This window comes from Diachasmimorpha longicaudata, chromosome 7 (assembly GCF_034640455.1).
Source record: "Diachasmimorpha longicaudata isolate KC_UGA_2023 chromosome 7, iyDiaLong2, whole genome shotgun sequence".
NCBI classification, from domain to species: domain Eukaryota; kingdom Metazoa; phylum Arthropoda; class Insecta; order Hymenoptera; family Braconidae; genus Diachasmimorpha; species Diachasmimorpha longicaudata.
Window position 1 is genome coordinate 6,541,067 of NC_087231.1, and position 23,557 is coordinate 6,564,623.

General features: G+C 37.6%; 4 protein-coding genes across 27 annotated transcripts in view; 2 read left to right on the plus strand and 2 right to left on the minus strand.

Moving 5' to 3' along the window:
• Positions 1–3,355, plus strand: part of LOC135164571 (collagen alpha-1(XVIII) chain-like) — a 141,326-nt gene extending 137,971 nt beyond the window's left edge. For 8 of the 9 annotated variants that reach the window (XM_064125040.1, XM_064125045.1, XM_064125041.1 and 5 more), the window contains 5 exons: positions 1–93; positions 171–296; positions 418–432; positions 614–924; positions 1,095–3,355. In XM_064125040.1, coding sequence (XP_063981110.1) covers positions 1–93; positions 171–296; positions 418–432; positions 614–924; positions 1,095–1,398 — 849 coding nt within the window. In that variant the 3' untranslated portion in view covers positions 1,399–3,355. The remainder of the gene's footprint in view (positions 94–170; positions 297–417; positions 433–613; positions 925–1,094) is intronic. The other variant, XM_064125042.1, reaches the window with a different exon arrangement.
• Positions 1,613–5,906, minus strand: LOC135164573 (THO complex subunit 1). 3 transcript variants are annotated; one of them, XR_010299320.1, is made up of 4 exons: positions 5,725–5,906; positions 3,723–5,495; positions 3,370–3,608; positions 1,613–1,726 (listed from the first exon to the last, which is right to left on the minus strand). XR_010299320.1 is itself a non-coding variant. In XM_064125051.1 (3 exons), the coding sequence occupies exons 1-3, from the start codon at positions 5,758–5,760 to the stop codon at positions 3,444–3,446; spliced, it is 1,974 nt and encodes a 657-aa protein (XP_063981121.1). In that variant the 5' UTR covers positions 5,761–5,906; the 3' UTR covers positions 2,109–3,443. The 3 variants fall into 3 exon arrangements, 1 of the variants encoding a protein (XP_063981121.1); XR_010299319.1 differs by lacking the exon at positions 1,613–1,726 and adding an exon at positions 2,108–2,436; XM_064125051.1 differs by lacking the exon at positions 1,613–1,726 and having other exon boundaries at positions 2,109–3,608.
• A 3,889-nt stretch (positions 5,907–9,795) lies between these two features.
• Positions 9,796–13,140, plus strand: LOC135164627 (heme transporter FLVCR2-like). Of its 4 annotated transcripts, none has more exons than XM_064125157.1 (8): positions 9,796–9,955; positions 10,043–10,819; positions 11,044–11,275; positions 11,339–11,576; positions 11,995–12,206; positions 12,271–12,374; positions 12,455–12,565; positions 12,738–13,140. In XM_064125157.1, the coding sequence occupies exons 3-8, from the start codon at positions 11,084–11,086 to the stop codon at positions 13,024–13,026; spliced, it is 1,146 nt and encodes a 381-aa protein (XP_063981227.1). In that variant the 5' UTR covers positions 9,796–9,955; positions 10,043–10,819; positions 11,044–11,083; the 3' UTR covers positions 13,027–13,140. The 4 variants fall into 4 exon arrangements, with proteins under 4 accessions (XP_063981227.1, XP_063981225.1, XP_063981226.1 ...); XM_064125155.1 differs by having other exon boundaries at positions 10,043–10,527; XM_064125156.1 differs by having other exon boundaries at positions 10,043–10,488.
• A 4,996-nt stretch (positions 13,141–18,136) lies between these two features.
• Positions 18,137–23,557, minus strand: part of Nrm (neuromusculin) — a 79,846-nt gene continuing 74,425 nt past the window's right edge. For 4 of the 11 annotated variants that reach the window (XM_064125139.1, XM_064125141.1, XM_064125145.1 and 1 more), the window contains one exon: positions 21,631–21,770. Coding sequence is in view for 2 of the 11 variants with exons in the window: in XM_064125144.1 (XP_063981214.1) it covers positions 21,582–21,770 (189 nt within the window). In the remaining 9 variants the exon portion in view is untranslated. Of the gene's footprint in view, positions 21,771–22,951; positions 23,058–23,557 lie in introns of those variants that run through there. The other 7 variants (XR_010299342.1, XR_010299344.1, XM_064125144.1 and 4 more) reach the window with 4 other exon arrangements.

A 23,557-nucleotide genomic window follows, 5' to 3' on the forward strand; every position in this document is an offset into this window, starting at 1 on the left:
ATGTCGAGTGTCAGTCCAGTTGGTACTTTGGCCTACATAATTGATGAAGAAGCATTACTGGTCAGAGTCAATCACGGCTGGCAATATATTCCGGTACGCTCATCAATGCCGAATATACATTACAAATGATAATCCATCTATTACAGGAAAGTAATTAGAAATATTTTTAGCTCGGATCTCTCTTGCCCATAACAACACCACCACCACCGCCAACTACGTCATTACCGCCCGCCAATCCACCATTCGAGGCTTCGAATCTGATCAATCAAATACCCATGAAAGCCGACGGCACTGGGGTAAGCTCCTAATAATATCTCTTCAATCTCGTATATTAAAATAAATCGTATATTAGCGAATTTTCATTACTCAATTAGTTGAATAATCAAACTCGTCTATTTCAAACTATTACGCTGCCAGTGGTATCCGAAAATGGTAAGAAGTTAATGAAGTTCAAGTATATCCCAAGAGAGTTTTCCTGATTAATTTTTTTATGGACTATATCTTCTGGCTTTCCGTTTTTAAAAGATTTACCTTAACTCAACGTTTCCATACCGACCTTAAATATGAGATAATCTATACCATTACGATCCATAACCGATAATATTATTTTCAGTTGCGAATGGCTGCACTCAATGAACCAATAACCGGTGATATGCACGGGGTGAGAGGAGCCGATTACGCATGTTATCGACAAGCTAGACGTGCCGGCTTACGAGGAACTTTCCGGGCATTTCTAAGTTCGAGAGTACAAAATGTCGATAGTATAGTTAGATTAAGTGACAGGGATCTGCCAATAGTTAATATCAAAGGAGATGTACTGTTCAACTCATGGAAGGAAATGTTCAACGGTCACGGTGCATATTTCTCCCAAAATCCAAGAATTTACAGTTTCAACGGTAAAAATATATTGACAGATTTGGCTTGGTGAGTTTTTCCTCTTCTTACCGAATCTATTTTTACGATTTCAATTGACGTGTGAAATAAAGTGAGGGCCCACAGGAAATGTGAACAAATATTTTATCGCCCAGTGGAACCCTCTTGTATCAAACTTTTTATTCTTTCTTTTCTAATTTTTTTTTATTTTGTTTTGTCAGGCCGGAAAAGATTGTTTGGCACGGTTCCCACAAACTCGGTGACCGTGCAATGGACACTTACTGCGATGCATGGCACTCTGGAAACTCTGATCGCTATGGATTGGGCTCACCTATCACTGGTGGTAGACTATTGGAGCAAGTACGTTACTCATGTGACAGTAAATTCGCACTGCTGTGTATAGAAGTTACTAGTGAATCAGCTAGAAGACGTCGAAGCATTCATGACAATATCAGTAACAACGATAATACTGATTTATCCGAACAGGAGTATCAGAGTTATCTTGATGAAATTATCAATAACTAATTTAAATATTTATATTAATTTTATATGATATTTAAATATAGGAGCTACGATGTCCAAAGTTCAAAAAATATCATGATAGATTTTTTTTTATTTGGTGACTTCATTCATTCTGCCAATATCATGATGTATTGAGGCAAGTGATATGGAGAGTCGAATTATTTGGTGGAAATTTTGAGACATTTCGAACGATAGTAATGCTACGGGCATTTATGTATTGGTAATAAAAAATCCATAGCTTCACCGCTAAATATTCATTGGCATTTATTCGAAACTTACATTTCTGACTTGACTGGCAAAATTAATGATGTCTCCTCATTAGAAATGTCATCTGGAAGGCAAACAGTACAGGGAATGTTTTATTTTGATGAGATTTAATAATTGATTTCAATGACTATAGTATAATCTTCTCAGAAATTGTTGAATAAAAAAGTACCGGTATTGGTTTCAGGATTAGCAACAAATGTCTGTTTATGTTGTCAGAGTAATGAATTCTCGAAAGGTTGAAAAATTGATTTTCATACTTGCAATCCCACAATTTTGGAAACACGTATCCTCAGGAGAAGATAGCATATCAAAATGATAATTTAAACATGCCTCGAAAATTTCTCGTGATTTTAATTTGTTTATTGTCATTCGTAATTGAAAAAATAACTGAGAAGAATGAGCTAATGGAATAAAATTTCATTTAAGTTTATATGTTTTCGGAAAAAATTTTATTCACTTTTTAACAGTCTCATATTTTCATATCGAAGCAAAAGATCCAACTCTTCAATTGAAAATTTATTTCTTCAAATTATTAAAGAAAAAACAGTTTTATAAAAATAGCAGGTGACGGAAACCTTAAAAACATTAGACTCCATTAAAAATAAACTAGAATATTGGCTAGACGAAATAATCCGGCTTGTAATTACAAATTGTTGCTCGCTTTTTTTATTAATCCATGTTCCTCATGAGGTCACCAGAAGTTATTCATTAAATTTCGTGAGTTTTCAAAAGTATCGAGACAACAAAATAAATCTTTCGACGTCTCGTCGTTTCCTAAAAACAGTAATTGAAAAATCGTATCAATGTTGTTACTTTTCGAACAAATATCCTACTAGGAAATTCTCGAAAAGACTGATAGCTTCAGAGATAACTAGATGCAAATTGATTTGCCATATCGATACCTAATCCATATCAACATGTGTTAATCCTAAAAAAACTCCTTGATTAAACGTGAAAAAATGATACCCAAAGTGAGACAACAGCGAGTGATGAATACGTGCGCAAGAGAAATGTTCACATTTAGTCAATATTTACGAATATGTTCGTCAGTAAAGATAATAAAGCATTCAATAAGTAATAAGCGTAACTTTAAGAATGACCCACTTAGTATCATCGTCCAAAAAAAGCCCAGAAAATAAATAATAAAAATGTGTGCGAGTGTAAGGCATATGCTCTTGAATTACTGCCATTTTCCTTGCATAGTATACTTGACGTGAACAAAAAAATCCTCCTCTCGAAACCTATGGGCTATCGAGTGGAGTAATAATCGTAACAAAGAATGTTGAATTCCTCTTTGATACTATATATTCTGTGGTATCCGTGCGCCAATGAATTACCGATGTATTTTATCCATAATTACAAAAAAAAATCCTTTCTCCCCTCCGCCCCCCAAAAAGTCGAATCTAAGTCAACGTCTATAACATTGAAAATGTAATACTCAATTCCAAAATAATTGACTCCAGAAACCACCTGTCAGATGCATGAAAACAGAATATAATCTATATTTCTTGAATCGCGTAAAATGGATTACGACATTCCGAAAAGCTTATTGGCTAAATTTTCAGAAAACCCCGAACAATGTGTGCAATGATAATTTATTCAGTATCATTTGCACCAGACGAAAGAACCACTTCCAGAGTGTTTGATTTGTATACTTTATTATTGTATTTGTCAATAAAAAAAACCAACAGAATACCAGGGCATTACCATTTTATTTCTGCTACTTTGTACTTGAGAGAACCTTTCTGATGATTAATGAAAGGGTTATTTTTTGTGAGGCTTCAGTCGTTCTTGGGCTTCAATACAGCCACAGCTTTCTCAAAGTTTAATCCCTCCAGAATGTAAGCGAGATTCTCCGCAGAGGCATCTTCATCCGCTTCCACCCAGATTTGGAGCATTGTCTTGCATTGTTCATACTGAGTTGGCTTCCCTTGAAAGAATTCAATCTGACGACAAATAATTAAGCATTGTAAAACTTTTCCAATAAACTCACTTCAATATTTCTCATTGAACTTTAACGTTAATTTGTAAATAAAAAAATATATTTATCATCGATATACCTCTCTACTGTTGTATCCCAATTTTGTTGCTAGCTTCTCCCAATCTTCTTTGAGTACTTCTGAAAGTTTCTCAATCATCTCCATACTCACTGGGTTCAACTTTCTTGCTTTATTGTCAGAATTTTCAGCTTCAACTGTCTCCGACTCTTGTTTCAAAATGTCTTCATTAAACTCTTGATCATTGGATTCTGGTGGTGTAGTTTCTTCATTCTCCTGTTTAATATCATACTGTGCCTGAGGTCGATCTTTCGCTATTTTCTTAATCATCAGCTCCAAGTACTCAGGTAATTTTGATATAGGACAGTTACCATGAACAAAGAAATGTGGACTTCTTCTAGCTAGCAGTCTCAATGCCCTCCATCCAAAATTACCATCGTTAACTTTTTTATATTCATCCTCGACCATTGAAGCTGGATCTAACTGCATAATGGCTTCCTCAAAATAAGTCTCCAGTGATGGCAAAAAATCACGTTCCTTTGATTTACAAGCTTTTAAATTACTGGGGCACAAGTTCCACAATTTTGTGAGCTCCGGATTGCCCATGTAAAATTTTCCAACTCTCTGCGCATCTCTTACAACATCTCCGATTCTTCTCCTCAATCTTTTTGCCTTTCTTGGCTCATCTCCATCCACGGAATCCGGCACTGGCCTCTTGAATTCCGGACAACCTTCGTTCTTCCACGAATTCCAGTGCTCCTCACGTTTCAGAATATTCTTCACTACATCAGCAAATGCTGGACCATCTGGTGGTGTCTCAACGAGCAATCCATACACCTGATCAGTCGTTGATTTTACCCAGTCAACTTGATCTGGTTTTAATTCGTGTGTTTCAGATTTAAATTTAACTGTACTATTCAGATACTGAAAGAGAATCAGAAACTGGAGCAACACATATCTTCGAAAATTCGAGTCCGATAACTGAAGTTCAAGTAACTTTTGATTTGTCAGATATTTAGCAAAATAAGGAGTTTCTTTGTGAGCACCTTCGATCGCAGTATCTCGGGTCTCCTTTGATCCAGTTGTCGGACGAGTGCGTTGATCCTCAAGTTTAAAAGATGAAAATGCTGACAGCACATTACTAGCATGAGCTGAAAAAACCTTCCAATGAACTTTGTTGTAACACTGATTAGGATTTCTGAAAAAGTCTTGTAGTGCCCAAAACTTTCTGTATAGATTGTAATCGATCTGGAGTTTATCTTGTTTGTCATCCACCTCCATAGCCTCTGTGGCATCTGTTTCGGGTTTATCGGTCCCAAATTCGGTGTGATTATCTAAATTGAATTCACTGACAATGTTCACTCCTGAACGCTCAGAGAAAGGGAAGAATTTGGCCAGAAAAAGGAGAATTCGACCACAGAAGACTGTCTGTTGTGAACGGGATAGTCTGCGCAACAAATCATTGCACATTCTCAGAAGATGATTCTTGCAGCCATTGAAGAACAAATCCTCCTTCCAAATTGTTACGTTGTTCTCGACGTAGGTGAATAACTGTTCGCATTTATCTAGTGTCATCGCATCAAACATATCACTCAGGAGCATAACTGGCATACTGGGTGAGGCCAGGTCCATTCTGCACAGTTCGATTGTGAATGTTACGTAGGATTCTAGGGCTGCCACCGTTCCTTTCATGTCTTCACTCAGTACTGAGAGGAGAGTATCTCTCAGGGCCTGGTCTACAGCAGATTTTCTTTCTATCTCGTTTGTACACTCGGCAACACATTTTTCTTGGAAGTCAGAGACGTTCGAAGTCTTCAAACAGTTCGCCAAGTGGTTCTGTGAGGACGGAAAGTTCATTTATCAATGTGGGATTTTTTTCATTTAATCAATGGAGAATTTGGGGCGAACGATTGGACCAACGAAGATGTTTGGAAAATTAACATGATAATGCAGGGTGAAATTAATTGTCAAATTTTACTTATTGAAGATACTTTTGTAAATATAACCTCCAAATGTAGATAGAGAAATATATAAAGCTTCTGAGTTAGAGACGACATTTACTTACACTGCAGAATTTTCTCAGCACTTCGAAGTTCGCCATTGAGCTGAGAACAATTTTTAAAGTATTAAAGTGTTCCAATCTATTTTATTGCTCCTCGGATTTTAATTAGGCTCACAAACAGTCGGAAAATGGAAAAACGCCGACACAACACACAAGTTGATGAAGGGACTAACGATGAATTCCCACTGTGTGTGGCAATCAGAAGGGTGTGCTTCCATGAGTCGCGACGATGGCGGTAAATTGGAAATGTTTATCTACGAGAGATTGTAGGGGAGCTTGCTAACGCTTATGGAGCGATTTCAACGCCCGAATTCCGTAGCGTTGGCGCATGAACTACGATGGTGAATGTGCCCGTCGGTAAGGCATTACCACGGAGAACATGGCTAACTGGGTTGGCAAGCTTTTGCCTGTAGGGGGCCCAGGAGCAGAGAAAATGCAAAAACCGTCAAGACGGATTTTCGAATTCTCCCGGAGCCCTACAAAAATCGCACATCGTCTCACGAATCTAATTGCGTCAGCCAAATTGCTCTAGCTATATTATTTCAAAAAATATGGACGAAAAACGGTATGATGCCAAATCCGGGCCCTTTTTGCTCTAGGAAGCCTAGGAGCCGAGAAAAACGCGAAAAACGAAAAAATTGATTTTAGAATATTCCTGGATCCCCAGAAAAATCGGAAATCGTCTCACAAATCGAATGGCGCCAGCCAAATTGCCCTAGCTATATTATTTCCAAAGATATGTACGAAAAACGATGTAATCCCAAATCCGGGCCCCCTTTTTTGACCGATATCTCAGGAAATACTATAGATATTTATGTATGTATTTTTTTTCTGCATGAAACAATGAGGACTCAAGTATTAAACTCGGCTGCTCCCCTAGCAGCTCCACATTTAATTAGGAACCACTGTTTTACGGTAAAAGAAAAAAAAGGAAAACTCATTCCAACGTGAGGAAGAAAAGTACAATACCTACTTCACGTGTATGCTAGCTGAAAATACTCTACATTACCGGTACAATTCACAGTCGGTACTCGGCTGTCGTCTGTAGAGTATTTCCACTTCATGAACTGCAACCTGCATATCCAGCGTGTAATGACAACAATGAATCTCCATCAACTTTGGCCCTAAAAAACTTCTCCAACTTCACTAAATTTCAAGACCCTTCAACATGCAGAAGCCATGAAAGTACTTACCCTTCAGAATTCCCCGAGTCCCTCGAAAATTTTCGGTATATACTGAGAAATTCATAATAGCCGTACTAACCATTAAAAATTCAATCACAAAGTATCTTTCCGCACTAACTTGGAATTAATGTAATGAAGTTTCACCGCGCATCCTCTGAATAAACACTTCTCCAGGTGCTTTTAAAACTTTATGGGTCTCATCACACACTCCCATAAGTCTTCGAAACTGAGTTTCCGATTACTCATTCGTGATACCCCATAGTTACCGAGTCCTGTAATATACTCAAAAGCCAGCGGCAAAGGGCCGCACAATAAGAACCGGGTAAGGGTTGTAGCAAAAGAGGGGTTGTCCTACTAACTTCCCTTGATATGTTATACTCACCAGTGCATAGTGCGCGACGATACTTTCAAGTTGGATTAATTCTGAGTTACCTGGATCCCCGATGTAATCCGTGGGGCCGACGTGTTTGGCGAAGCTGCAGAGAGTCCCACGGTTCCTTGCAATTGCAACATCAATCCTCATGTCTCTGAACACTCACTGCACCGAAAATCCTCCAATTAAATCAATTAAATGGAGAAAAAATTCCCCGCGCCTACTGATGGACCAAGAGGAACGATTCAGCTGCATCAAACAAGGCTTTTCTCCTGTCACCATGACTCGTTAACTACTAACGAATCGAGATAATAGTTACGCAGCCACGTTTGGACCAATACGATCGATCTAATATTCAATAAAAATTACGTACCTTCTCCGTAATTCCGATGCGAAGTGCTGTTGCCGCAAATGTATCACAACTGTCGCGGAATTTGCTCTAAAAATTCCGCAATTTTCATCTGAATCGTCTGTGAAAAACTACGCGACTGTCTCGTAAAATTTCTCAGTCGATTCCACAATCGATGAGATGAGCAATACGAGCAATTCCCTCATTTTTACCGGATATTTCTCTCCTCGTGTTCCGGTGAAAAAACGACCAAATCAAACCCATCAATGCTGAGTTTCAGAATCTAAGCATAATGAAAATGGACACGAAATGAGTCCAGAGATTGCACTACATACGCAGCCGTAGAGTTACATGAACATTGGTGGTTGTCAAGCGTCGCTCATTGGGACGTGCAATTTAATTACGTCCGGCTGACAATGAGATTCCGTTGAACTACGCGCTAGAGAATATACATAGTCATAGTAACATACGATACATCAGAGACAGCAAAGGGGACAGCCGAAACGTTGAACACTACTAAACAGTTCAGAGTCAGTGGCAAATGGGTGTATATAAGCTTTCCAACATTTGCCAAATCAGCCTATATCGTAACCACCTACCATCTGGTGGCTCTAGGTTTACTCCATAATAAATTTTGCCCGCTGCACTGTGCATACATAGCAGCCAGAGAAAATCGTGGAGTCAGGTGGGATAGGGTAGGTGGTAGAGTGGGTGGAAAGGGCAAAGTAACAAAGGGTGGGTTGATGCTTTTGTAACATATGTATATGAACAATTTTCATCTGTCCTACTCGTATATCTGTGTTACTCTGGCACGATCACGCTTCTGACCGGGTGCGTGCTTTTCTCGGGGAAGGGGTGAGAGAATCAGGGGTAGTTGGAAGGGGGAGGATTGGGGGACACCTCATGCTCTCATCAATGGCGCATGTCGAATGGCAATTACCATTGCTGCCAACTCCTCCCTTAGTCTCTCTACCCCTCTCGCGCAATCCTTTCCGCAGCACCAAACCAGAGGTTGTTCAAGAGAGCAGAACAAATCGATCAGTGCGATATTCAAGTGTCATCCGACTTTTCCTTCGATATTTATTTTTTATTTCTAATATTGTTTTGTATTTTTTATCGTGTTGTCAAATGCATTCTCTTCTGGACAATTTTTCTCTCTTTTTCTTCGTTCTACGTTCTTTTCATCACGGTACAAGTTTTTATTTCTACGTCTTGCACATAGATGTTTCCTTTGACCATCTTCAAGTACGACTCGCCGTGTCTTCAGCGATTGGACAGGGTCCAATAGAATTTAATAAACCTAAGTGCGCTAAGGCATCAAAAGAGGATGTGTAAAAAACATGGTGTGTTTTGTTGGTCTTTATCTATTTCTACTCCGTTGGGAATCCTAGATGTTTCGCTCGTTCGCTTTTACCTGGGGCATCATAATGGTACTACTTGAGAAGCAAACATAATCGTTAGGCGACAAGTATTATTTATCATTGTTGCTGGGTACTCTTGGGAAATCAGTTCATGAAATTACTGATGAATAAACGGGTTTCGTGGGTGGATAGGTGGATCTCACCAAATATCCATTTGTTGATGGTCAATATATTCAGGTTTCAGGGATTTAACTTGCTTCGAATATTTCCTTTCGGGGAAACCATTTATTCGTTAACTATTGACCACTATTGGTTTGTTCCTACGTACCTCTACTAGGTGAGGGGGTAAAGCTAGGTGGATCGCGCTTCGAATGCATTCATTGTTCTATCGATCCCTGGAAATATCAATCAAATGTAGAAGTATTTTATGGAGACAGAAAACCAATGAACGGCGAGCAAAGGTTTTGCACCGGTAAATTTCATACCGGAAAATGAGAACTACAATTTTTTTTTTGATTCTCGAAGAAATTTTTTCTCTGTATTTCAATACTATAGAGGTGAGCGTAATGAGAAACTTTTCTGTGTAACCGTAAATTAAATGCTAATTCAAAACATCGAGAATCTAAATGCATAGGTTGGTGGAACTGTTGACTCTGGGCAATTGCAGAGGATTAAAATATATGAATCTCATTGGTTAGATATGTATTCTTTGTTCGTTCAAATGGATTTAAAATAATCGTACAGCAAATTGATACATCCTATCGCATTTTGTGCTAGCACATTCGGTGCGTAGGATTGCACACGTTTCCACTGGAAAACAAATATCCAACAACATCCATATTGATAAGTATCACGTTCTCACGATTCTCCACTAACAATTACAGATTCCCTCACAAATATGTAAAGTCTGCATTGCGATATGCTATAGTATCGCGCCAGAGATAACACCGAATTCAACTGAAGCAAGGTTTGGATGTAGAACATCTTTCCATTTTTGTTCATTTTCGAAAGTGTCAGTTCCAAACTTAAATAATCAAATTATTTCTATTAACAGATTGGATATCGCCATGCAGTGTCTATGGTGTTAATTTTCGATCGGAGTTTTTTTACAGCGCGATTCAGCAGATTATAAGCACTTTCCCCTGAGAGTTAGGAGTTTGGTTTTGATATAATCCGACGCTAAGTGCAACGGAAAAATTTTCCAATGGCACAAGTTTTCGTCGGGCCCTGAAGGGATTTAAACACTGAAAGTAAATCAATTTGTGGAATATTCTTCTGCATTTGAAGAATTTGTTATTTCCGATAATTCAATGACCAGCCGAGAAATTGACGAGGAAACAGGGGCAAATGCATTGATCGTTGAATCCCGAGGTATAATTATTTCACTGGAGAGCAAAAAGCCACCTGAGAGGAGAAACGGATCGGATATCAAAATCAGAGAGTCGAAATGGAGGTTCAGATTGTGGTGTACATCTTCTACTGTGGTATTAGTACATACCAGTGGGTGGAGTATTCCATAGTCACAAATATTATAGTGAGGTGATTTGATTTATGGAGAGAGAAAAATAGAAGAAATCGCCAAACAATCCAAATCCCACAATCGGGCACTGATTTTTTTTCTGGATATATTTTTTACTTTGTATCGGGGGAAGGGAAAGCCGAATGAATAATAAATTCTTCTACTGGGTATTGGTAATTTTTGCAGATCCATTACATTATTATAAAGTATTGAAGAAGATCAAAAATTGGAAAACCTCAGGCAGTACTTTCCTTAAATAAATAATCGTTCATTTCAACAGTTCATGATTTCTGGGAAAATTTTCCGGTAAAGGTAATTTAATTGTACATTATCGGACATTCAGATAATGTTATTACGGAAATGTCGAGGAGCTTCTAAAGGTGTTGGGTTATTTTTATAATCTCTGTCGAATTTAAAGGATTTTGTTCTTTCTGAAGATTAATTTTCCTACAACTTTTTTTCTCTCTGGATCCTTTCCTATGAGCCCTTTGCAATTGATGCTTAGTTTGATTTCAGTAATTGAATACTGTTACTAGGTACTACAATGTGACAGTGGAGAAGGTGGATTACACTGCGATGGCATACATGCTCTTCCCTATACCCTTAGTAATTCCGGGCTCTCACCTAGCTGAATGCATAGGTTTGAGGTGGACCAACATTGTTGGCAGCGGTCTAATCTGCCTCGGTTCGTGCATTAAAGTCTTCTCGGTGCATCCCGATCGATTTCCAGTGACGCTCATTGGTCAATCGTTTTTAGCAATTAGTCAGGTATTTATCACGGTGCCTGGGAGAATGAGCTAACATCAATTAACTGTATGAATGCTTACTCAGGTAGTAATTCTGACTATTCCCGGACGTCTTGGGGCACTGTGGTTTCCACTCAGACAGATATCCACGGCTACGTCGTTGGCTGTGTTTGGAGCACAACTTGGCAGCGCTTCCGGATTTTTCTTCACCCCACTATTTATTAGGAATCATGATAATGTCGAGAATATTGGAGAAGATCTCCTGCGGTTATTTCGGATCATGGCTGGACTCTCCACTCTAGCATTTCTGCTAGTTATTATACGTGAGTTTCTGAAATTCCTAAATACGGACCGTTCTGAGTTTTTATTCAGAAACAAAGAGTGATAGCGGAAAAATGTCAGTATGAGCTTGAACCTTTATTCAGTGGAAGGGAATTTCCCGGGTACGTATATAAAATTTTACCAGGTACATGGAGAGAAATATTTAATAAAAATTCGGGGGCTCATAGTTCACTCACTAATTACGGAATCGATTGGGAAATTTTACGCAACAGTGAATGGACCTTTATCACAGACAATTCAGTTAAAAATTTGGGGAGGTAATTTTTACCAGTACATAGCAGTGGGTGGAGTGCACCCACTGGAATGGAATATTTTTCTCCATTCATCTCCTGAACGGCAATCAGTCTGGGGTATTTAATGTGCAATGAATTGTATTGTATTTCTCCACCATTGAAATAGTATTCAAAGACGAGCCAAAGTATCCCCCGAGTGAAGCACGGCTTATTCAGAAAAATAAACGGGACGCGGCAGAAATGGCATTGAAGGCACCACTTAAGCGCCTAATGAAGAATCAAAGTTACATAATACTGTGTAATTCATACGGATTAGGAATTGGGGTGTTAAATGCTCTCAGCACAATGTTGAACCAAATTGTGTTGGCCCACTTCGAGGTAATTCATCAGTTGTTAATTGCTTCGACTATTGGAAGATCTCCTGTAATTATTGTTGTTTCAGGATGGTCAAGAATTCGCTGGTAGATTGGGACTCAGCATTATTGTTATGGGAATGTTTGGTTCTATTGCATTTGGTGTTATTCTCGATAAAACTTCAAAGTTCAAGTATGCCCCTGTTACTGTACATATCAATAATATTATTTCAACTCTCCACGTGATGTTTTAGTCCTCGATAATTTCCGTAGGGAGACCACGGTGACAGTTTATTTTTTGACTTTGTGTGGAGAAATATTTTTTGCTTTTTCAATGTGGTTGGAGAGTATTCCCTTAGCCTACATAGCAGCCTGTTTCCTGGGGTGAGTTAGTTGAATCAGGTTTTATTGGGATTAATTCAAATTTTCAGAAAATCTATGTTTTTGTATTTCCAAAATTACTGTGGAATTACGAAAAGGAAATTTTCGCAATCTCAAAATTGATTCTCTCACAGGACATCAGATAATGCACACTCAGCGATTTTCCATACTTTAGGTGCTTCATCTCGGGTTATTTGGCCCTGGGTTATGAAATGTGTGCCGAATATACCTACCCCGAGTCCGAGTCACTGACCACTGGAGTTTTAAACATAGGAAATAACTTATACGGAATAATTCTGATCATAATTAGCAACCGACTGAAGCAATACCATGGAGATATGGCTGTGCACATTTGTCTGTGTTCATCCCTTCTTGTCGGCTTCATCATGACAGTCTTCACCAAAGATGAACAGAGACGTCAAAATGCCAGAAGAAACAACCTCTATACCACTGTGTCCCACTAATGATAGTGTAGCTCGGGCTGAGTGTACGATATAATCCATTCAATTGTTCCGAAAATTTGTCCCGTATTATTCAATTTAATTTAATGCAATTATATAACGTGGAAGAAAATGCCATAGCTCTCGTTAGTCAAAGTAATTTATTGCGGCGTGTTAGAGGGTATATTCCCTGATAACAGAGAACGGATGCCCCGAAGAAAGGGATGTTGGAATATAGAGGAAGCTTCTACTCTTGGTAACCATAAGTCATATTTATGCGGCGATGCGGATGACAGTCTCATTCATTTTCCACACAGCACCAGATGTATATACATATATATTTAAATATGTGTACACACACATTGAAGATATATGTGCAAGTATGTCCGAATGGATTTCGACTGAAATCTGTGCGCCCTTTTGTTGGGTTACAAACCAATATTTCTTCCTTCTATGTATACGTATGGTCCACTCGTCATGGATGAAGTTTGCATTAGTACCACATTTTTATGCGTTTGAGATAAAAAAAAAAAATGGGAATTCATCGTGTCGAATCGTGTGACACCTTCCAACGGATTTCCTCCGGCATTCATAATAGAACGGCGACGGATGGAAGGGAGGTCGTGGAGGAGAGAGAAGAAAAAAGGAGAGAAGATTGAACCTATTCACTACCACGTATCGAAGAAAGGATTGCACTTGAGAGGTAGAAACGACGATGAAAAGTACGCTCTTTCGCTTCACCTGTCCAATCGTCTTTACCACTGCTTTGCCACCCGTGACTGTCCATAAATCCATAAATTTTCAGCCGAAGCTATTCCCCCTCCCCTCCCCCCCCCCCCAACTTACCAAAATCAATTTTCATATCCGTCATTTTTTCGCCCTTATTTCTTCTCGCCTCCTCGTGTTGCCATGAATTTTACCTTTTCCTCGTTCCACTTACGCCCTTTTCAGATTTTCGATATATTCCTCGGGGGTATTCAATTTCACGTCGATTTCATTTCACTGTTGTCGATGAAATTATTCAATATTGAACTCTGTCTCCGTTAGCAAATGATAATTGTCAAATGAGAGGCTCAACGGTGAGGGTGATTTACCGTGAGATGGATGAATTGATCTGAGGAGGGAGTGGAGATTAAATGGGAGGCAAAATTGTGAGTAAGAACGGAATGAAATTATGCGCTTGCGTGCGACAAGCAATCTCATGCCGGAAATGTCAACGGTGAACGGTATTACCGGGGGAAGAAAATTGAAGTGGAACAAGGGTACTGAGTTTATCCACTGGTGGGATACACAAAAATTGTAAATACATATTTACGGATTTTAATCTCGGGCTTAATCGGCATCACCAGTTATCGTGATGATTTCAAGGAGCTTTCGGATAAACTTTGAGAAAATCAGGGCTATACATATGTATATATATATATATTCGTGAACAAAATTTCATGAGAGAATGTCGAAAATTTAATCTATGCGGAAGCAACGTTAATTCACCCCGTCATTGCTGTTGGTCTTCTGATGTTTAGATTATATTTCTCCCCCCAATTTGTATTCCTTAAATTTTATGCGACAGGAAACATTCCATAAAAATTACGGAATTCGCAGTTTGCTCACCGATTACGGAATTGACTGGGAAATTTTACGCGACAGTATCGCAATTCTTCACAGTCGATTCAGCCAAAAATTACGGAAATTTCAGGAAAAATCCCATGACAGTTCCATAAAATTTTCGATAAACGTAATTTTTCTTCAATATTACTCTCCACGTAGTGAGTGGCATTATTACGGGACTAGATGAATAAATAAAATTTGGTCACCCCTTCTAAATACTGCACAATCAACAAAAATAATTGCAAATTATTAAACTACCGGTGCTCGGTAAAGGTCGTAAAGTTCGCTTGATTAAGGTATGAAGTGACTCACTGAATCACGAGCGCTATTGAAAGTCAACATAACTTTTTACTTCTCTGCATACTCCCACTCCGTGTAATTACCACTTGTAACTATGTCCCCACTCCTCCGAGCGCAGGAACAATTCTTCTAACTGCATTATACTTTAATATAGAAAATTAATAAATTGCTTCGCTTACTCTGATTAATTGAGGCGGGTTATCAAAGGGACATTGGATGTGTCCCAGCAAATTAAGCGATGGAAAGAAAATAATTTCCCTCATGTAAATATACATATCTCGGTTAGTAGAAATTTTAATCTCATCGTGGGACAATCTTTCATACCGTCGATGCGTCGTCGTAATATTCTATTTTGATTGGATATTGATCTTCTCAATGTTTTTCCAGGTACCAGCAAAGGGTGCGCGCTTCGCGCGCATAATTAGCTGGTGATTTATGCATATTATTTTTTACCATTAGGTATTCATTTATTCATAAAAAAATTGGTGTGAGTTTCATTACTTATAAATTTGAGAAAAAAATATGAAAAACGATATTTTTAATACGGCACATAAAAAAATATAATTTGTAACGTTGACAGGATGTGATATTAATTGTTTATCCTCTGACTTTGGAATATCATCCAGAAATAATTGAGAGACTCTCCCAACGAATTCGGAATTAGCTAATTATATCGCTAATAAACTACCAACGAATCTATTAGTTTCAATCTCAATAGCTCACACCCTTTAAACTTAGCTATTCATGTAACACCCAATTTAGAGGATTTTTTTGTTTCAAAAATTCTATTGTCTGCCCAAAGTTAATTACAGAATTAATCGGTTGAATTGGCTGCGTACGGATGGTATCGATGTTGAGATAACTAATCTCCGGGTGTGGTATCGCTTCGAGGCTGGAACAATAAACCATTTCTAGTTGGCGCGTATCATTATTATCACTATTATCGTCAACGGAGCTGTAGGACGTAATTTATCGTGTGTAGTAGTTTACTGGCATGTTTAGTTCCTCTCACTCACATGTTGAGGGGTAAGGGGTATAGGGGGCACATCACCGAAACGCGTGTGCCTCCTTCATCTGCATTGTTCACGCCACCGGAAATTGTATGCATTGCACTGAATTCACTGGGTAAAGCTATCCATCTTCCGTCGCCTTCAATATTCCATCAAATGTCCGCTTCACGGATATTGTTCTTGCCGATGGCATCATATCATTTCTCATTAAACTTTTAATTAGAATATAATTGACATCGGTTATGGCGCACATATGCCACCAATCCATTGGCGGATAGTAACTTGAAAAGTAATATTGGAAATCTGACATCTTATCCAATGATAGCTCTGTCCTATTCAAGTGAACAGCTACAACGAACAAACTATTTCTGAAATCCCTGAGAAATTTGAATATTCATTGACACACGTCTCTCTTCTTATAAATATTAATGACAAAGTACACGAAGATTTTTATCCTTGGATGCACATTATGGCATTAATTAAGTCTCACTAATGAACCAAAGTTCAAATCTCTTGATGGCGATGGAAATTTTTTTATAGCATTCCGGATTTTTGCAATTTTTAATTCAACGTCTCTCCTCTGATTCTCGTGTCAATTGACCCTGTGGAGTATAAGAGAATTGAGAAAAAAATGATCACGGAGGGAGACGAGATGTGGGGGAAAAAAGGTAGGGTAAAAAAGTGTCACCACTTCTCCTAGACTGCCAATGCAATTACGTAAATGCAGCCGCTGGTTGGGGCAGTTGGTCTCGTGCGTTGAGTGCTTCCACTTGTCGCGAAATCCCTCCCGTATATACACTCATGTTCAACTGCAATGTATTCACTGTGCATGTGCATCTGTGGATGTATGTATGTAGAATATCAGCCCCTCCTCCCCCTACGGCCCCACCTCCTCCTACCCCTTTCAATGAAACTTGCCTGGCTTGGAAACTTGATTAATATTTCTCGTTCGCATCGTTTGCGGTGTTGGAAATGAAATGGAAAAAAAAGAAAGTCAATTCATAAATAAATAGGAGGAAAATACGAGTAAACTGGAGGAGGAAGAAAATTGCTGGTGTGAGGGGTTAAGAAATGCTTGATAGAGATATTTTAATTGAATCGACATTTTCCATGGCAGTTTCCACAAGTGACTGGTGATTTTTCATGCCTCAATATTAAAAAAAATTGGTTTCCTTTTTACTTTTATATTTCATGCCTTTCCCACGGAGACCACTAATTATGTAGTTGATTGATAACTGATTCCCATATTATTCTTGTGCAGACTGAGGAGTCTGACTATAAATATATCATATAACTAATTTGGCATCAGAATTTTGCGATAATGTACAAATTTTATGAAGCATTTGCCATCGAATAAGAATTTGATATCTCTAGAAATCGTTTTTTTTTAAACTTTGATGAAGGGAATTATGGATCAGTGGAATTTTGAGAAGCAAAAACCTTCTGATACTTCTGGAAAATCAATAGCCTATTTTCTTCCTTCCAAAGATTGACTTTTGTGGAATGGTATTTTGCTCCGAGGAAAAATCTAAAAATACATTTCATTTAATATCATTCTCCCTTAACTTAAGCAGTACAGGGAGGATAATATTCAGTAAATTTTACGTATTTTTCCCTCACTCCGGAGCGCAATGGGGTCGTAGTAAATTTTACGGGCGCGTCACGGCATTTTTCCAGAGACTTCCGTAATTTCTATCTGAATCGTCTGTGAAAAATGACAAAAGGGTCACGTAAATTTTCCGAATTGATTTCGCAATCGGTGAGCGAATTGTGAGTTCTGTAATTTCAGGTGACTATTTCCTGTCGTGTACCGATATCTTGTCTGAGATCTCCTATAAAAGGCTGTGTCCTTTGCTCAAGAAAATATTTGTATAATTTTATTAATATCTTTTTCTAAATAGTTCCGTTTAGATACATCATTTATTGTGATTTTCGACAGAAACACAATGAGATTATTTCGAACTGTGATCTATCAAAGGAGATGCCGTAATTCAGACAATCATACGATCTATTTGTTGAAGATGTCACTAGTATAACGCTAACTAATAATTAATGGTTCATGGTTAATTCAGCTTACCCTGTAGTTGAGCGATAATTTTGTAACGCACGGCTTCGACATAATTAAACCCTCGACACAATTGGGTTGGCAATTTAATTTCTGATATCTATCAGAGGATAATTGATTCGGTGAGACAGATAAATGAAACTACAAACAATGAATAGTTAATTTCTCTCTTTATTAACGTTTTTTTCCATTCATTTTCTTAATATCACTAGGCAGATCAATCGTATTTACAACGCGTATTTATGAATAATTTCATAATTACAGACAACAGATTTTATGTTTTTGGTATTTGACAATGATTGAAATTAACGTACGAATACGCATGAGCTAAGCTCCAGTACAATGATTTATAAATAATTTATAACGATTCGGTAAATGGAACATGATTTTCTTAATATAAACTTTCAATACCAATAGAGTAATATTGTATATTTTTTGAAAATTTAAATGTTCATATTGTTGAATTTTTTTTTCACATTCCTTAGCGTGTCGTTTACTCTAGGATTATAAACACACATTGTCATTGCATACTGAGTAATTTGCTGCATAACAATAGTTATAACAAGTCGTACAGTGCTGGTGCAATCATATTATCTATGGTTGAAAAATTACGATAATTTTCGCATTTTATCGTATTTTGATAAACATCACCATATGTTCTGTGATTATTTTTCACCGCCTGCCAAATAATTTGCGAATGATACGTACCGTATGAATTCAGTGATTTTATTTGCATGCCAATATCAATCGCGAGAATGAGAGGATAATGGAGGCAATAACGTCAGCATAATATAAACTGATGGAGAGAACAACTGAGTTATAGACACAACTGATATTTCAAAAAAAAACATTATTAACAATAAATGGTAACAAAGCGAGGAATGAAATTAAAAATAAATATTGAATATTATTAATCTCATAACATTGTGCGAGAATCGCAATTATATAATTACTTATATGGCTTTAATAGGATATATAATACATTAGAGATACTTTCCATCGTTTTAAATACAATTTTACATGTATCTACAATGCTCGTTGATTCTGTACAACTTATCATTGATAATTCATGGTTTAGGTGAAAACTGAGGAAGAACAAATTGTGAATAATTTCAAATTTAATTGAACGCGATTGCATCAATCACGTCAGGGTTGTTAATCTTTGGTAAGACTGTTGAGGAACTTTGGCTATCGTAATTTTTGTTTAGCATTTTATGATATGCCTTCCATTAGGTAGGAACATTATATAAATATTTATACAGTGTTTTTTATCGTACATAAAAAACAATAAATTATATCATCAACGAGTATTTATCTTTAATTCCCTCTATAATGTGCGTGAGGTGTTCAGCACATGGAAGATTATTGTATCGGATGATATTGATTCTCATTCCATTATTTCCAATCATATAAATTAAATATTTGGTGAGTATTAATATAACATTGGCACAAAGTTCAAGCACAGCGATGTGGAGGGAAGCATCAAATGTTGTTGATTTTAAATGCATCGAACACCTATCTCCTCTCTGGCATCATTAAAATTTTATAAACGAGTGTACCTCAATGCTGGTGAAGGATAGAATAAAAATATTTATAATACGGAGATAATTAAAAGTGGCAGTAATTTGTGGTTTCCAATTTACTTCGTGAATATGAATTTTGTTTTTTTAGGTCTCATTAAAAATTGGAAGTACTTTTATTTGCTCAGTTTTTTAAAGATGGTGTGATTTTTTCTCGTTACCAATTATTTACTATAAACTTAATTTATTCCCATCCATGATTACGGTTTAAACAGAAAGACATTAATAACTTAATCTGATGCATCTACTTTATTCAGCGGATAAATTATATTTGAGAAACACAAATGATGAACATTACGTCTCGTCTAACGATTTTACATCTTAAATTGAATTTGCGAACTTTGAATACACGAAAATATATATCTCTGTGATAATTGATTGAACATTCTCACGGTTTGAAAATCTTAAAGACGGCAATTTCAAGCTGCTAAAAATACGTGCCCACGAATGACGAAGGAAAATATACCCCCGATACTTTGTTCCGAATACCGGTGAAAATCGTAAAATATTTTTATACTGTTGGGTTTGCCCAACCTATCACGGAAAAACGAAAAAATGACGTTTTTTGTGGCTATCTGTATGGGGTAGATCTCCACTATGCAGTACCATACGTGAGACATGTGTAGTATACCATGAAAATTTAACATCGTCGATGGTACGATAGGACACGAAGCAGAGAGTACCATTTTGATTTGCAAACAGAATTACTTTTGTTAAATGACTTTCAGAGTGAGCTGATATGTTGATAATTAGTTTGATAAAAAAGGACATCGTCAATAGCAATAAAGAATATTGACCAGTAAAAAAATGTTATATCTGATGGATTGAAGCACTCAATTTGATTGAAACTAAACAGGTATTCGATGTCAGAAACTTCCAGTTATAATGAGATTCCGATTTATGTGGCTCGTTATAGACAGATAACACTGGTGATTGTAATTAAATAATGTTACCAATCTGAGATTATTTTTTTCGCTCAATCGGATATTTCCTGGACGGTAGTGATGACTAATTGGCATTCATTCCATTATTTTCTTGGCTTCTCAAATGGAGCATAGAATTCAACTGTACAATAAGGTTTATATATACCTTCCATTACTTATCTGCACGATCTATATTAGTGTATAATTTTAATATATTAAGCGCGGTTTAGATGGACAGAAAATGCCACAGTTGTTTGTACATGAAACATCCATTGAATAACTAAATAAATAAATGAAAAAATTGTCACCCTGGTTCTGCGTCAGGTTGAACAATCAAGTTGTAAATCAAATGCACTAGTCACTGAATTCTCCTTAATCCTTCACGTACAAAGACATCTATCGAATAACATTTTTTTTCGGTAGTTTAGTAACAATTGAAGAGAGTATCGTAAACAACCAGGAGGTATCTCATCACAAAAGACATTTCTTCATTGTTCGAATTAACCGAGCAACAATTCCGTGACAGCACAGTGTAATATAACTCTGTACATTCTTCATTAAATGAACCTGAAATTTTCTGTGTATCCTATAGAGTATTATATCGTATATCGAAAGCCGTTAACGATGAAAATTTCCTTTGACCTATTAATTTATGACGGGCTCATCTCGATGCCTGAATAAGTTCACTAGTATTTGGACGTTATCGAGGCAATTTCGAAGGTCCCAATGGATATCTATTCTTCATCAGAACCATACATTCTCGTTAATATCCACGGTTATTAAATTTGTTCCCTGCACACACTCAACGCGTAAAAAAGTATAGATATATATTTATACATTTAAGTTAAAAACTCTTCCTTAACCTGTTTATTCATAATGGCAAGTATAAATTTAACAAGAGACGAATTTTCGAATTTGGACAATTTAGCAGTGGTCGGGACCAATCGATGTCTTACGGTTTACGTAAGAACTCTGGCGACATTAGTTTTTCCACCAAGATCGAGTAACTTTTGTCACATTCATTTCATTGAATAATTAATGAGCCGAATCGTATAATTCATTTACATGACTTCTTCCAATTATTAATGTTTATTCAGAGCAATTCCTCGTTGTCATCCTGTGTCCCGTACATCTGTGGTCGTCTTTCGAGAGGTTGCTGCTGCTGTTGTGGTTGTTTTCGCGTCTGTAGTAAAGCAATACTGGCAGCTTTGTAATTTATGGGCCCATAGGATTTGTAGTCGACATCGGCATAATCCAGATCGGAGAACTCTGGTTTGAATGGCTGGATGACGCGTGGATAAACATAAAAAAAAACAAACAACAGAGAATATGAAAATAGACGTTGATGTGAAGTGCAACCGGTAAGAGCGTACGTTAAAGCGCGCGGATTTGTACGCAACCGATGGGTTTTTTTTTTGTTCGATTTGTATCTGTTTTTGTTCCGACTCGGTGTGAATTAAAATTCCCATGGGTCTCGTTTTATTGATTTCCTTTTTTTTTCTTCGTGTGGAATTTTTAAGAACTGCTAAATCCATCCCCGTCTGTCTACGAAAATCGATAAATCCGAGGGATCAACGTACGAAGAAAAAAAAAATATTTAGCGAGAGGACAAACAAAATTGATATGATGAGCGGTGAGAGAGGTCAAAGCCATTCATCGTTGCATGGTGGTACCTGATGTCGGGAGGGGATTCCCTCACTACTCGGAGATGATGACGTGCGTCATATGTGCGGGGGATGCCAACGGTTGCGCATCTTGCCTGCCATATAGGTTATAGATCACTTCACATCAGCAAGCAATGATCGACGAGCGTCTTGACAAGCCCTGTATGTACGATCATTCAGCTGTTTAGTTGCTAATATCGTGAATGGACAGGCTATTAAGCAAATTATTATGCAATCTCCAACTTGTGACATGTGCCGTGTAGGTAAACATTTTCGCAAATTGCCCATAGCAATTGTGGGGAAAAAAAAGGATAAAATATTATCCCACAACTGTGCAGAATATTCTGCGGTCTGCGTAAATTGTCGTCTTTGTCAAATATTCATTGACAAATGGAGAGACGAGGTGGGAACGCAACACAGCTTTCCAATAATGTAGATGAGATTTGACGTCGGATTTTGTTGATTTATTTTCCAGAGATGAAAACAAAAAATCATGAAATATTTGAAAAGGTAGAGGTGACGAAGTGGATTATTTCCAGATGAAACGCCCCAATTTCTCTCACAACCGGGAATAAAAATTGTTTCTACGTGTCAGTGTATTTTTCAACTAGTTAATACATCTCACGCAACTATGGTTACGAGTTAGCGGAAGAGAAAACAAATAAAAGCTCACGACAACAAATTTAAGCGATTTCAGTTAAACTTTGAGCATATGCAGCAATAGATTTTCTTTTTTGACTCCACTCCCCCGGTTGATTTACCCCCATCGTTCCATTACGTGTTTTGAAAATTTTAGTACCTGCGCGTCCGGTCTGACGATACACCATAGAACAAGTTATAGTGATAGAGGGTACCGGAACTGTCCACTAGTAAATATACGTGTCGCTCTTCACTCGCTGTCCACCCTACGAACAAATATACAATTGCTGAACTGTCGAACTGGCGTTTTCAGACCCCCAAAAACCGATTAATAATAATTTGCTCAATAGCCCTCGAACTTTCAAACAGGATGTCCATGAAGCATTCATCAACCGATAGGTGAACGATTCTGTTCCTCTGTCTGCAGAGTTTCACCCATAAAGTATACATTAAATCACCACCCTATTTTGTCCCTGAATTTCACGTTATCCAGAGTCTCTTGTCTTCCGCAAGGCGGTAAATTAGAAAAAAAGGAATTTTCAGAACATTATCTACTTACTCGGCAAGCCCTGGGCTTCTCTTTCTCACTCCGTACTTTCTTCCGACGAGAGCATATTCTACGATACGGTTAGTGTGCAGTGCACACGAATAGAAGGCGTGGCATGGTATGTGTGTGTGAAGAGGAGAATGGGATGAGCGCGTGAGAGTTGGGTAAAGTAGTTGCAATGGTAATGGACAAAAAACTAAACGAGAATATCCTAAAAAA

Bases quoted from the DNA above. Each gene is read 5' to 3' on its own strand.
- LOC135164573 (XM_064125051.1), bottom strand. From the start codon at position 5,760: ATGGCGAACTTCGAAGTGCTGAGAAAATTCTGCAGT. The intron at 5,496-5,724 runs GTAAGTAAATGT...CCGTCCTCACAG, and splicing joins TGCTGAGAAAATTCTGCAGT to AACCACTTGGCGAACTGTTT. The intron at 3,609-3,722 runs GTATATCGATGA...ATTTGTCGTCAG, and splicing joins TGGGATACAACAGTAGAGAG to ATTGAATTCTTTCAAGGGAA.
- LOC135164627 (XM_064125155.1), top strand. From the start codon at position 10,436: ATGGAGGTTCAGATTGTGGTGTACATCTTCTACTGTGGTATTAGTACA. The intron at 10,528-11,043 runs GTGATTTGATTT...TACTGTTACTAG, and splicing joins GTCACAAATATTATAGTGAG to GTACTACAATGTGACAGTGG. The intron at 11,276-11,338 runs GTATTTATCACG...ATGCTTACTCAG, and splicing joins CGTTTTTAGCAATTAGTCAG to GTAGTAATTCTGACTATTCC.